This window comes from Phoxinus phoxinus (genome assembly GCF_949152265.1).
Source record: "Phoxinus phoxinus genome assembly, chromosome: 10".
Classification (NCBI taxonomy): domain Eukaryota; kingdom Metazoa; phylum Chordata; class Actinopteri; order Cypriniformes; family Leuciscidae; genus Phoxinus; species Phoxinus phoxinus.
In genome coordinates, this window is record NC_136885.1 from 6,492,592 (window position 1) to 6,507,242 (window position 14,651).

General features: G+C 40.8%; 1 protein-coding gene across 1 annotated transcript in view; it reads left to right on the forward strand.

The window, feature by feature from the left end:
* Positions 1–14,651, forward strand: part of macf1b (microtubule actin crosslinking factor 1b) — a 49,624-nt gene that overhangs the window by 17,181 nt on the left and 17,792 nt on the right. The window contains exons 4-27 of the mRNA XM_079624916.1: positions 14–184; positions 1,102–1,268; positions 1,763–1,922; positions 2,014–2,098; positions 2,210–2,451; positions 2,728–2,847; positions 2,938–3,045; positions 3,157–3,375; positions 3,659–3,862; positions 4,156–4,387; positions 4,510–4,736; positions 4,996–5,118; positions 5,219–5,320; positions 5,772–5,873; positions 5,975–6,139; positions 6,212–6,367; positions 7,661–7,858; positions 8,112–8,240; positions 8,350–8,520; positions 10,392–10,547; positions 10,626–10,832; positions 11,115–11,234; positions 13,246–13,415; positions 13,492–13,651. Of these exons, the coding sequence (XP_079481042.1) occupies positions 14–184; positions 1,102–1,268; positions 1,763–1,922; positions 2,014–2,098; positions 2,210–2,451; positions 2,728–2,847; positions 2,938–3,045; positions 3,157–3,375; positions 3,659–3,862; positions 4,156–4,387; positions 4,510–4,736; positions 4,996–5,118; positions 5,219–5,320; positions 5,772–5,873; positions 5,975–6,139; positions 6,212–6,367; positions 7,661–7,858; positions 8,112–8,240; positions 8,350–8,520; positions 10,392–10,547; positions 10,626–10,832; positions 11,115–11,234; positions 13,246–13,415; positions 13,492–13,651 (3,894 nt within the window). The remainder of the gene's footprint in view (positions 1–13; positions 185–1,101; positions 1,269–1,762; positions 1,923–2,013; positions 2,099–2,209; positions 2,452–2,727; positions 2,848–2,937; positions 3,046–3,156; positions 3,376–3,658; positions 3,863–4,155; positions 4,388–4,509; positions 4,737–4,995; positions 5,119–5,218; positions 5,321–5,771; positions 5,874–5,974; positions 6,140–6,211; positions 6,368–7,660; positions 7,859–8,111; positions 8,241–8,349; positions 8,521–10,391; positions 10,548–10,625; positions 10,833–11,114; positions 11,235–13,245; positions 13,416–13,491; positions 13,652–14,651) is intronic.

Genomic DNA, 14,651 nt, shown 5'->3' on the forward strand with positions numbered 1-14,651 from the left:
GTCTTATGTTAAGGATGGCAGAAGTGCTTTGGCTCTGAACGATGAGTTCAGGGATCCGTTGACATTCCAGCAAAATCTGGAAACACTGATGACCTGGGTCTGTGATATTGAGGAGTTGACAGCCAATCAAAAACCACCATCCTCAGAGTTCAAGGTAGTGAAAGCCCAACTGCAAGAACAGAAGGTATGTTAAAAAATCAGTTACTGCTATATAAACAAACAAGCAAATAAATACATAAATATATATACAAATGAATAGTACAAATAAATGTACCTATTTTAAAAGTCTTGTCATGAAATTCCACATCCTCTAACTGACTGTGTGTATATTATAGGAAAGGGAGGGAAAAACAAGTCACCTCGTAATTTGAAATAGCCATCTTTGTTAGCTTAGTAAGTGAGGTCAAACATTCCCGAAAGTCCACAATGCTCCTCTGATACATGATACAAGTGTTTGGCTTAAGTGCCACAAAGAGAGAACAATGTGCATTGTAAAACTTGTAGATTTTCAGAAGTAGCAATACCTCTGTAAACACAATGGATGTTTGCTTCCTCATACAAAGTGTCTTCAAAGACAAAATAAAGATTTTGAGACGGAAATGTTCTACAACATTGTGTTAGGAGATAATTCTGCTAGTTTCTTTAATAGTCTGTTGGCCTTCTACATAGATCAACACATTAAAGGGTAACTGTCGCCAAAATTGAACCTGGGCTCTTTTAGTGTTAGTTAGTGTTACCGGTAGCTGGAATTTTGTCAGTCAAAAGTTGTCGATCTCCGAATGCAACGTAACATGAGGAGAGTAAAGATGGAAAGCTCCTTAAGCTTGTTTCCATATCAATTCTAAGTGTCTAAGTTATCATGCTTTTCATTGAAATTACAAATTGGCATACAAATGACATTTCCTCATATGGAGTCAGTTCATTACGTTGCATTCGGAGATCGACTACTTTTGAAGCCACTTAAAAAGTCAAAATTTGCCAAAGTGTGTACAATGTCCAGTGCTAAGGTACTCTGGGACCAGGATTGAGAACCACTTGCTTGCAAGCCCTTGTCTTTGAAGGAAACATATAATTTGTCCAAAAACATTTCTTGTTCTGCAGCTCTTACAGCGCCTCCTAGAGGACAGAAGACCCAGTATAGAGATCATGATGCAGGAGGGTCCACACCTGGCAGAAGGGCTTCAGGGAAATGACAGTGAAACGACCAAAGTGCAGCTCTCACAGCTCAAACTCAAGTGGGAGGCTCTACTTGAAGGCGCAAACAGCAGGTCAGTCTGGTCCACACTGCAGCTTACTTTGGTCCAGAACTACCCACTTAGATGGGTCTGCCTGATTGACATGTAAAACAACCAACCAGAACATCTTTAATATGATGCTTTGTGTGGGTAAAACTAAAACTTTTAACATCCCTGGCAGCAGAGATAATACACACGTATACTCATATATTGCTTGAGACTCGGATTACATCAGAGTCAGCGATTTACCATTATATATATTCTCAATGCAAATTTACACTTACAAAACTATATTTTATTAAGAAAGTTCTGGAAGAACGTGTTCAGATACCTCTGTCCAGCGACAGTTTTCGAGCATCCCTCCACCACCCCTACTCCTCACTCTCGATTGTTCCTATCCCATTCAGGGATATGGGGGGAGAACTCTGGGTTCGGGTCAAATTACGAACTTGGAGCCCTCCTCTCGAACTCATTAAATAATACTGCGACATAGAGAAAGCAGTGAAGGAATACAAGTTTTTTGACAGACACAGGATTCTGGAGGTCATTCTGCCAAGGGCTCAGCTATTCCAGGAGAGGACAGACAGACTTCAGCAATGGCTCATATCTGTGGATCAGGACTTAGCCGAGCTCCGCTCTGCCGAGAGAGGTATGCTCCATCTGCAAGAAGCCACAGGACAGGCCAAGGTTAGCAAAACATTGCAAATTTTCATTTATAAATGTTCGTATTGCACAATGTCAATGTGGAAAGAAATAACATTTCTTTATCACCATTTAGTCAGTCATGGAAGAAATCAAATCCAAGAGTGTCGACCTGGGTAAACTTCAACAATGTGCTCATGAGCTCATGGAAACGATTTCAGGTGGTGTTTCCTCCATTTCTACTTTTATTTAATTGATTAAACTAAACTTCGTACAATACCCACAAGAACATTTTTTAAACACGTGTTGGTCCTTCACATGCTATTCTAAAGAGGAGGAAACCCAGCTGGTCCAGGAGCGGGTAGACAGTCTGCGTATCAGGTACTCAGTGATGAGTCTGGGTAGTGCTGATGTCCTGCAGAGGCTGGAGCAGGCTCTAGAGGCGTCCAGTCGATGTACCTCCAGTCAGGAAGACCTCCACCTGTGGCTGGGTCGTATTGAGAGAGAGCTGCTGGTTCCTGCTGCTCAGAGTCAGACTGGGGACGCAGTCTTGTGTTCTGCTGAGAGGCAGAAGGTAAGAGGCATATGGATAATTGCCATATTGGTAATTGCCATATTGGTAATTGCCATATTGATAATTGCCTTTATTTGGCCATGTCGAAATCTAATCACATGCACAATATATTGTTCTGGACCGCTGTGGCCAGTGCAGTGCAGCATTGTGTGTAGTGGTTTAAAGTAGTGTTTTAGGAAGTGGCTTCCTGAGCAAGGCATCTAAATTCAGGATGCTGAACTTTACTGTAAGTCACTTTGGATAAGAGCAGCTGCTAAATGAACCTTTTTTTCTTAGTTGGAACAGGCTGTTGAGAAAGAGTTGGGTTGGTTTCGAGACACCTCACTGGCACTGGAGGAGCTCAGAGTCATTCATCTAGACCCAGACATCATTGCATCCCATCTCAATGAGCAGAAGGTGAGTTTTAGCACATTTACAAAGATTATACATATACTGTTGTAAATGTTGTAAAGTTCTTCAAAATAAATAATGTATGTTGTTCTGCAGATACTTGCTGTAGAGATTCTGCAGCATAAGTTTAACATTGAGAAAATGGTGAAGATTTTGGAACTCCTGCAGACATACACAGAGGACGTGGAGACACCGAGACTCCAGGTAAGATACTGTCCATTCACTTTTCAAATATTTCAACACAAGGACCTACTCAAGGACCAACATAATACTACTCTGTGTTAACATCTATCTTCTCTTTTTTTGTCTCCAAAGTCATCCCTAGGCACCTTACAGGAGCAGTGTCAGGTTACCACTGCCACTAATTCCCACGTTGTGCTTCAACTGGAGCATGCTCAGTCGCTCTTGTGTCAGTTCTCAGAAGGCTATGCTGAGGTGTTACCATGGTTACAAGAAACCAAAGCCCTTATTGGCCAATTTACCCTGAACACCATCAGCTACGAGGCTTTCCGAGAACAACAGGACCTCTTGCAGGTACTAAACAACCTGCATCTTCAAAGCAAGGCATTAACAATAGATGCCCATGTTTGAGCTCACATGTGCTGCAAATACAACACATTGGACTATTTCAGTGCAGTATGCAGTATTAAAAGATTTTAATAGCTAATTTGTATTTAATAATTCACACAGTTCATTTGACAATTATTTAACTTTGTAATGTCATTTCGACTTCATAAATAGTCATTCATTAAGTAGTTTCAGATAAAGCAATACAAAGACCAACATTTAGTCATGGTGCTCCATTACTTCCAAACAGGGCATCAGAGAGTCCATAGCAGAGCATAAGCCGCTGATAGCACGGCTGATCATGCTAGCCCAGCATCTATCAGACCTGAATACAGCTCAGGGACAGGAGTTCTGCCAGAAAGCCAGAGACACTGAAGAACAGCATCTGTCCATCAGAGACAGGGTTCGAGAAGCTGCTGGAGTTCTGGAGGAGTCTCTACCCCGCTATACACAGGTGACATACCTGTACATGTAGACTTTTATGTTAGCTACATTTATGCATTTTGGCAGACACTTTTATCCAGAGTGACTTGGATTGCATTCAAGGTATACATTTTATCAGTGCTTGCTTACCCTGAGAATCAAACCCATGACATTGCTAGCTGTGCCCAACTGTTTGAGCTACAGGAGCGCCACCTTAAACAAATATAACCTGTTTTCCAGAAGCCATATGTTTCATGTTGCTATAGAGGTATAGAAAGACATTATTGCCACATTTTATCCATACACTCTGTATGCCCTTGTCAGCTGAATGAGAGGATGACTCTGATTGGAGAGAGATTGGAGCGTCTGTGTAGTCATCTGCAGGCCTCAATTGCTCTTCAAGGCCTTACCCCACGAATTCATGAGCAGCTACAGGACAACAAGCACACACTGTCTGAGCTCTCCAAATTGGATCTGGACCTCAGCAGTGTGAGGACACAGGCTCAGGAGCTCCTGACCAACACAGGGGCTGTTCGGGACAGTTCCATTTGCGCAGGTACCTCATCTCCTTGTACATACAGCATTAAATGATACACATTATAAAGCATCTCATAAGCATATTGATTCAAATGCACGGTCTTACTATGATAATCTTGGTAAATCTCCTTCCAATTCCAGCTATTCAAGAGCGGGTTTGCAGTCTTACAAGCCACTGGGAGGAGGCTCAAAGACAAGCTCAAGAGAAAGAAAAGTTGCTTCTCAACCTCCTTGATCTGGCAGTCAGGTTCTGGAATGATGTGAGTGACATGACAGTTGGACTGAACGATGCACAACAAGCTGTTCTGGACCTCAATTCCAGTCGATCAGATTCAGAAACCATCCGACAGAGCCTGGAGACCATGCAGGTAGCGTACAAAAATGACACTGTAGTCAATGTTTCCCTGCTTAAAAAGCTTGGACTTTGCTGGTTTGGTGCTGGTCCAGCTGGTGAAGCAGAAAAGCTGAAAAAAAGCTGGTTGACCAGTGTAATCTTGCTAGCAAGTACATAATATGCTGGGGACTAGCTTCCAAAAGGGTCTTTAAGGATGTTCCCTCATTGTCTCCTGAGTTTTGAAGAAACTCTTTGTCTCATACCATCCATATTTTCTTATCCTGCCTTCTCAGACTCTCAGGGAAGACATTGATTCTCTACAAGGTGACATGGACACACTAGGAATCCTGGGAATGGAACTGATGTCAGCCTGTGGTGACACAGACAAACCAGAGGTCACCAAATGCTTGGATGAGGTTTGTATTTGAAACTGAAATGATACTAAACCCTATGGAATTGTTGTACATCATACAGTTAATTATTCAAATTTCACTACCCAGCAGTCTTTCTCCGCAGCTTTACGGCACATGGAACAATCTCAGTAAGATTTGGACAGGGTGCAACAGTAAGTTAGAAGAATGTTTACGAATGGCTCTCCATTATCAGGACAGCATGCAGGTGAGTTAGCCACAAGAAGCAAGTCTAAATCATTTTCAAGACATTCATAATGCATGCTGTACTTGCTGCTGACAACATGTAAACAATCAAAGGATTGTCTGTCCATCCCTATTTCTATCTTGTCTCCTCCATTGGTGGTAGGTCTCTGTCTACAGTTGTAGTATTTCAGTATTCATGCCTCCATGTGGTTATGGTAATGAGTCTCTGACAGACTGGCCAATTTCCTGCCAATTGGATGCCCTTCTGAGAGAGACTAGCAATAGAGAATTTAGATTAAAGTCTATTTATTTTAGTAAATTGTCTTGTTGGTTTTCTTGAATTTTCTTGTTGACAATAAAATAACCTGACAAATTGTGCATTTAAAAACATTCACATCTATTTTAGGGTGGGTAAAGAAAACTTTACAAAGGGTTTTTAAAAACAGGTTTAATAATAAGAGCTTCTTTTGAAGGGACTCTTTGAGTGGCTGAAGTCCGTGGAGTTAAAATCCACTGAGGAGTTCTCAGTGGGATCTGACCTGGGATCAGTTAAAGAGCAGCTATGTGACCTAAAGGTGAGACCAAACAAACAACCTACCTTCACAAACTGAAAATTGTGTGAATGAAATTAATTTCATTAGAGCTTTTGTGATGATGTCGTCACCTCTCTTGTCAGGAATTTAAGCGGGAGCTCTATCAGAAGAAGATTGAGATAGAGAGTCTAAACCATCGCTTTGTGTGTCGTCTTTCCCCGGGTACTGAGAGGCCTGGGTCCATCTCTCCACTGTGCGACTTCCGTCAGCGGTGGGACAACCTGGAGTCAGTGACTGTTAGCAAACAGGTAAGATCTTAGTGAATTAAATGATTGTTTCATCATAAAGATGCTTCAACGGAACAATGTGTTTTTGAGCAGCACCAGTTGGAGTGTGCACTGCTGGGCTTGGGTCAGTTCCAGAACACTCTTGATGAGTTGCACTTCTGGCTCTCCCACACGGCTGACCTCCTGCAGGCCTCTCAGCCAATCAGCATTGACCTGCAGACCTGTGAGATAGAGCTAGCCAAACACAAGGTACAAACACAAACTTGAAGTGTCTGCGGCATGTTTTATTGTTGAAGATGTTAAGCCCCCTCTTTTGTAGGGATTTATGCTAATTTCAGAATGAAATAAGAATGTACTGCTTACTGTATGCTGCATAGTATCTACCGCTAGGCTACTACTTTAAAAAAATACTGTGTGAAACACTATATCGTACAGCATAGAGTAAAAATTGAAGAATGAAAATTGTATTTGTATTCACTTAGTCACAGAGCTTGAATAAGGTATAGTCATTATTGATCATTATCGGCAACTAGTCAGCACTCATCAATAAAAACAGTGGAAGCACACATTAAATAATGAAATAATAAAGTTTAATTTTATTGACACAAACTTCCGTACACTATCAAATAATTAAACATTCAACCTCAAGTTGCTGATAATTCAAGTGTGTGTGCAATCAAGTGAAAACAGCAACAAAATATACCATAAAGTGTTTTTAAAAAGCCTGCGTAAATGTGTGGTGACAATGTGCAACAAATAAAATGTACAAAGTAAAATAAAAACTAACCAAATATGGGACAAAAATGTGTTTTATAGTATTTTAAGAAGAACTCTATCTATGCAATTATTGTGGTTTTCCATCATTTGAAATCTCTAGTACAAGGCAGCAGGGAAAATACATTAGGTTTGCAGTATTTTGCCTAAAGTGGCCCACCACATACAGATAGTAGCTATGTTTCCATTGAAAGTTGTGAATATAACTTATGCACAAAATTGGAATATCGCATTCAACGGCTCAATAGAGTGATCTGTTAATTAATCTAGCTATCTAACGAATCTATCTAATAAAACTATATTGCGTCCGGGATCAGGTCCTGATTTCTTCAGTTTAAAATAACAAAAACAATGTCTGTTTTTTTCATTGCATTTTATTAAGTAAAAAATAGTATGCTTTGGAGTGAACTAAATGTTTCCCGGAAAAAAAATATCTGATAAATGTTTTGATAATAATTCTAATAAGAAATACTTTCTTGAAATAGTTTCATTCTGGAAAAAAGTACAGTAACAAAGTAGAAATATTAATTATTGTCCACAGTAATATGTCATTACTATAGTGGCTACTATAGTAAAATAAAAATACTGATATACTTCATATGTATATATAGAAAATAGAAAAAAGTATGCAGTATTTATATATATATATTTATTTATATTTATATAAATACTGCATACTTTTTTCTTTGTAGGTAATATGCAGTTCTGAACGTACTCATAGTATCAATCTTTGAATGACTCACTGTGATGGTTGTTGTGTGCATCTAGGTTCTGCGGAATGATGTGATGTCCCATGTGCGCACGGTAGACTCTCTGAACCAGGCCGGCAGAAACCTGATGGAGTCTGGGGCGGGAGACAGTTCACATGTCCTGCAGACTCGTCTGGAACAGCTGAATGAACGCTGGGAATTTGTGCGCTGCGAGACAGAGCGCAGACAGCTAGAGCTGGAAAATAACCTCAGTCAGGTGACCACAAACACCAGCAAATAAACTTCATTACAGAATTATTTAAAACAATGTCTTTAATGTAATCAGTCTCAGTCCCATTGTGATCTTAAGTTTACATTTTACTTTTCTCAATATACATAACCCTTAACTCTATATACAGTTATGGGTCACACATATATATTTATACATACATACATACATACATACATACGTACACTCAATGTATAAGTTCAAGCTCATGCAGAACTCAACAATTATAACTGGATTTCAGGTTCAAGATGTAACCATGGAGATCCAAGATCTCCTGCAGTGGCTGGAACACACAGATCTGAGGCTGTCGTCCAGTAAGACAGTGTGGGGTATGCCAGACTCTGCCAGCGAGAGACTAAACACTCATTTGGTAACAATGACTTTAATTTTGCTTGCTGAATTTGCAGTCTTAACCCTGCAAACTGTGTTTATAAAACATGATTCTACAATGAAGCCTGACTTTCTTTCTTGTTTTACAGGAGTCGTGTAATGAGATGGATTCTAAAATGCACGCCTACACAAACGTTCGCAACGCCATCCACAGGATGCTGGAGGGCAGTGAGGTGGCCCGGGGCTCCAGCACGGAGCATAGCTTATGCATACTGGAGCAGAAATGGAGCACTGTCTACGCTAAAATGCAAGAAAGAAAGGTGATGACAGTATACTCTGCCTAATTATATACAGTTGTGCTTAAAAATTTATGTACATCTTGCAGAATCTGCAAAATGGTAAATATTTTAACAAAATGAGAGGGATCATACAAAATGCATGTTATTTTTTTATTTAGTACGGCCCTTAAATAAGATATTTTACATAAAAGATGTTTATATATAGTCCACCAGACAAAAAAAAAAGCTGCATCTATAAAAATTACCCATTCAAAAGTTTACATACCCTTGATTCTTAATATTGTGTGTCGTTACCTGGATAATCCAGTCCCTCACTTGTCCTGAGCAGTTAAACTGCAAAATGTTCTTCAGAGAAATCCTCCCGGTCCAAATAATTACGTTACATCAGAACTGAACTGACAAATTGGGATCTCGCTGAGGGATCACGACAGCCTGTGCTTCCTGGAGAGTGGAGACTCCATACGCAGATGGTCCAGCTGATCTGGAGGCGTTTCGTGACCACACAGGTAGACCTGTTTGCCGCTCTGGACAAGTCTCACTACCAGTTATTTTACTCCCTGACCGAGGGGACCCTCACAGATGCTTTGGCACACAGCTGGCCCCGGGCCTACGCATGTATGCGTTTCCCCCAGTGCGCCTACTTGCACAGACACTGTGCAAAGTCAGGGAGGACAAGGAGCAGGTCTTGCTAGTTGCGCCCTATTGGCCCAACCGGACCTGGTTCCCAGAAATCATGCACCTTGCAACATCCCCTTCCTGGCACATTCCTCTGAAGAAGGACCTTCTCAGAGACAAGGCACCATATGGCACCTGCGTCCAGACCTCTGGGATCCCCACCCACTTCTGGTCTCTAAACGGGACGCGGAGGACTTAGGTTATCTACCTCCCTACATCCGTATGTGTAATCTCCACATGATAGCTCCCTACGGGCAGGATGTGGCCTCCTTGCCGTCCCTTTCTGCTTGGAAAAAGGGTAAGTTTTCCCAGTGTTATCCAATAGTCTTACTGTATGGGTCAAGTGGAACAGCAGTAATCGACCATCTCTGCGTAAGCCCTGTCCCATCTGCCGCTCCAGTAGGTGAGGGGGGATCAGGTGGCTGGACACAGAGCGCTGGAAGGGGCAGCAATAGTGTCGCTTTTGTAGGGATCCCAATTCGTCAGTTCAGTTCTGACGTAATGTTGAACGTGACTAAATGAAAGGGAAGGTCTCGGTTACGTATGTAACCCTCATTTCCTGAAGGAGGGAATGGAGGCTTTACATTTCTTAATTGCTGTACCAACGCTGAGTGGCCGTATTTATCCCCACGCTGCGGGGCGGAGCGCACGATACAAATCTCGCACACCAATGTGCATTGGCTCGTTTAATTTACACTCAAATGTGATTGGACTCTCAGGCAAGATCCCAATTTGTCAGTTCAGTTCTGACATAACGTCTCCGTTCCCTCCTTTAGGAAAACATATGATACCAAGACATTTTCTAGCATCTTTTGCATATTTGAACCCTTTCCAGCAGTAACTGTATAATTTTGGGATCCATCTTTTCACACTGAGGACAAATGAGGGACACAAACACAACTATTAAAAAAGGTTCAAACATTCACTGATGCTCCAGAAGGAAACACGATGCATTAAGTACTTTGTACTTAATTTGTCTTCCAGGAAACATGTAAGTATATTCTGTGTATACTTCTGAAGGGCAGAACTAAAAAAAGTTTTTTATATATATTTAAACAAAATACATTTGAACGTCTTCATCCTGTTTAAAAGTTTTCACACCCGGCTCTTAATGTCATTTTTATGTGTTTTTTAAATTAAATATGTCAATAGTTTTTATTCATTTTAATTCTGTATTTTTATATTTAATTTTAAAAAACAAAAATGTCTTTTTTTAGGCAAAGTTAACAGAGGGACTTGGTCTTGCAAAGGAGTTTAACAGTAATGTCCAAGACCTGCTGACCAAAATGGCCAAGTGTGAAGAGACCATAATCACTCTTCCTGTGCCCAGCTTCATCCTGGACACCATCTCCTCACAGCTTCAGGAGCACAGGGTATGTGCATCTGCACATGGATTTGTGTATGTCCGTGGTAGTGTACGTGTTTGTGTGATTTTGTCATCTTGTGTGTAGATGCTGATAGGTGAGGTGCACTCTTATGAAGAGAGGAAGACAAGCGTGGAGAACGCTGCTGCACGTCTGTCTGAGCTCAGCAGGAAGGAAGACTGTGATGTTGTGCAGAACCTGATCATGACCGTTCAGGACAGATTCAAGAAACTCCTCCAACACACTACAGAGAGGGGAAAAACGCTTGAGGACGTCAAAAGACATGCTAAACAGGTATTCACTTGCAACGCTATCTCACGACCAATTTGTACTAATTCGTACGAGTGATTAAAAGGTTGCTAATTCATACAACAAAAAATGTTACGAATTCGCACGAGTGAAGTCATATAAATTCGTACGAATTGGCCACTTCGTAAAATTCGTACGAATTGAGTTTGTGAGATCGGGTTGTCACTTCTCATATGGACTTCGACACAGACAGAAAGAGTTAGATCAAAGTATCCAGGAAATCATTTGGCAAGTACTTCTAAACTTTTGTGCTTTCCACTTCCACAGTTCAATGAATCATGGCACTTACTGGTGGACTGGATGGCGGAGGTTGAACAGACACTGGATACACACAAAGAGATCGCTGTGTCACAGGAAGAGATCAAACAACAGCTTACTGAACAAAAGGTACTTCACATTTCAGGTCTCAACAAAGAGGGTCTGAAGCCAATGTCAGAGCGTTTCGGGTCAGTTGACAGTTTGGCCTTTTGGGCCAGTGCTGCACTGCCACAGAAAAATGTACATTCATTGGACTTGATTTCTGTTCTTTTCTTCTTCTTTTGCCATGCAAAGTTTGGTTTACTTTCATTTTATTTAATATTCAGTCTTGGTAGTCTTGGAGGCATCAGTAAGAATGTGTTGGAAACTAAATATAATGTGCAAAAAGAAAACACTTTACAGTGTATTGCAATTGCAAAAGAGTTTATGAATTTAAAGATCTATATTATAACTGTATATACGGTGGCTGAGAGAGCTCAATGCGCTGCAACTGAAGAAAACACATGCAAATTGAAAAACACCTGCAAATTAAAAAAACATCTTCATCAGTTTCATAACACATGTGTGCTCCAAATACTCACAACACAACCAAACACAGAAACACACTGCATATAGCACAGACCACAACGGAAATGATGTTGGGTCTGGGAACACACCATTGGCAGGGCTCAATCCGAGGGGCGGGATAAACGATTGTCTCTGCACGCAATAGGATAGCGCTACAACCAACCAGGGGTGCGTTTCCCGTACAACTATATAGCTCGCCGCTTAACTACCATAGTACGATGCATCGATGGAGAAATCAACTAGCTAGTCACGACTGTTTCCCGAAACCGTATGTCGCAAAGTATCGTTCAACCACGTTGGTTTATGACGTCTCGCACGTGGTGGACTAATAACTTATTTTAATGAATCTGTTTGAGATCGAATTAACGCTAGATTTTGTCATATAAGTTACAGACATGGCATCTGAAGACCATTTCTAATTTTTCTCAGTTATTTTGCTTTATTACCAGACTCTATATTTGGCTCGTTCTTACATAGTAGAGCACGTTCGCACATGCGCAGTCTTCAAAAACGGTGCTTTAAATCTCTTGACAAACTAAAAGACGTAAATTGCATTTGTATGTATTCTAAATAAATAACACGGGTTTTACTGAATGTCAGCTTGCTTATTTTGCTAAAGATAAGGATTTATTCAGTCTACATCTCATGTAAACTAGAAACTATGCTTCTAACCACAGCTCGAGAGCTGTCGTTCCAACCACACAAGTTTGCGATGCTGTTTGCGAACGTTCGTTGGAACGATGTTTCGGGAAACACCAAATCGTTGAACTGTGCTGATAACGACGGAACTTGCGACCATAGTTGGCTAGCGATGCTTTCGGGAAACGCACCCCAGAGCAACGAAGAAGGTGACGTAGTCAGAGCCACTATGCATGCGTTTTCCCACCAGCGGAGCTAGTTGATAGATTCAACTTTTGCCTGATCCGGTTGGCAAAACTCCGAACACATCTTCCTTTCTTAAGAATGACTTCAGTGCCGTTCTTTGTTCTTTTCTCAAAGAAAAGCTTGACTCCAAGTCTTCCAGAGTCACGACCAAAGCCGATTCAAGCGTGGGACCGTCGCAACTCTGCCGTCATTATGTTAAGCCCGCCCGCCCACCGACTCTATACACGATGTGATTGACCTGGTTAGAGTTTGATTTTTCCAGTTCGCAAGCCAACGGACAGTTGCTAGACGACACTGGCTGCAAAATAAAATTTGCTGCCGCTAGGGTGCGTCTAGATTTCTAGGCTATATTTGGAGCACACATGTGTTGTGAAACTGATGAAGATGTTTTCTAAATTTTTGGGTGTTTTTCTATTTGCGTGTGTTTTCTTCAGTTGCAGCGCGATGAGCTCTTTCAGCCACCGCTTGTATAATTTCCAGCAAATCTTCTTATTATAAAACATAAATATTTAATTAACAAAAAAAATTGGAAGGAAATCTTAACATTTAATTAAAAATATGAATATTTCTAGCAAATCCTGAACAGTGGACAGTGAAAGAAAATAATCCATAGTATAATATGTACAATATTTCACCCTTCATTTCATATTTCATGGGTAATTTATGAAGTGCATTTGTATATCTTCAGGAGTTCCAGAAACTTCTCCGCTTGAAGCGGCCCATGTATGAGGCTTGTCTGAAGAGTGGCCGCTCACTCCAGGAGAAAGCGCAGGGCCCAGAGGACACTCAGCACCTGGAGAACATGGTGTCCGAGCTCAGAGATTCATGGGACACCATCAGTGGGAAATCCAGTGAGAGGTGAGTCTGATGTGAGCTGTACATCTGATCTGTGGTGATTTGAGGATATTCTCTAAATTTAGCTTTTTCCCCCAAGGCAACACAAGCTGGAGGAGGCTCTGCTGTTTTCCGGGAGATTCACTGACGCTCTCCAGGCTCTTAGTGACTGGCTGTACATGGCAGAGCCACAGCTGGCTGAAGATGTGCCTGTCTGTGGAGAAAAAGACCTGGTCAACAATCTGATTGACAAGCACAAGGTACATCTCTGCGTATATTACACTGTAAAACATTTACATCAACATTTGCAAAAGAAATTCCAAGTTTAAGTGAGCAGAACTGGCTGATTTTTATTTTGTACTTATACATTTTAATTACTCTTAAATATTTGAGTAGGTATGCTAATTCATTCATTTTAATAAAAATTATCATGTAATCTCAACTTAAATATTTTTAGTAGTGGAAACTTGGCTAGCTTTAACTAGCTAATTCAGTAAATGCTAACTTGCTAATTGGTAACAATGCTTTGATAGCATTAGTGTAACACTGAGGCAGGGACGAAGCAGAGAGAATCCACATGCAAGGACAGGAGCATGTTACAGCAAACAATGACTGACAAACCACAACAGAAACACAAGGGCAATTTATACACAGGCTAACAAGGGAACAAGGGTGCGTGGTAAATTGTCATGGCAAGGGAACTAACAAGACACATGGTGCGTTCAAGTCCTCCTGGGAAGTTCGTATTTACGAGGTGGGAAGTCGTGTTTACGACGGCCGGTGCGTTCAAGTCACTTTAAAGTAATCGAAGTTACATCTCCAGTAAGATGGAGGTATACTTTCTCTTAATTAATTCCACAAAAATACAGCAACTTTAGTTCTAGAAAATTAAAAACGAAATGTGCATCAGGTGTGCTTTGCTTTTTTATGTTTTTAATTAATTTATGAAGCCACTGCAAACTTTAGCGTTACATATTACATTGTTATATTATAATGCCATCATATTCTGTTCAGGCAATTAGCTTACTTCCCTGTAAATAGAAAAGCCTGACAATATCCCTGCTATTCTGGTGCCATGTTTCTCACTGACACCCCAACTCCTATAGATCGGGGCCTAAAGAAAACCCAGAGCTTCCCACTTGTATTTAACACAACACAGTGATACAGAACATAGAAATATTTAAGATGTATGAATGTTTATTAATCATTTAATTATCTTATGAACCACTGACAACTTTTAAATAACTGGTTTGTAAATAA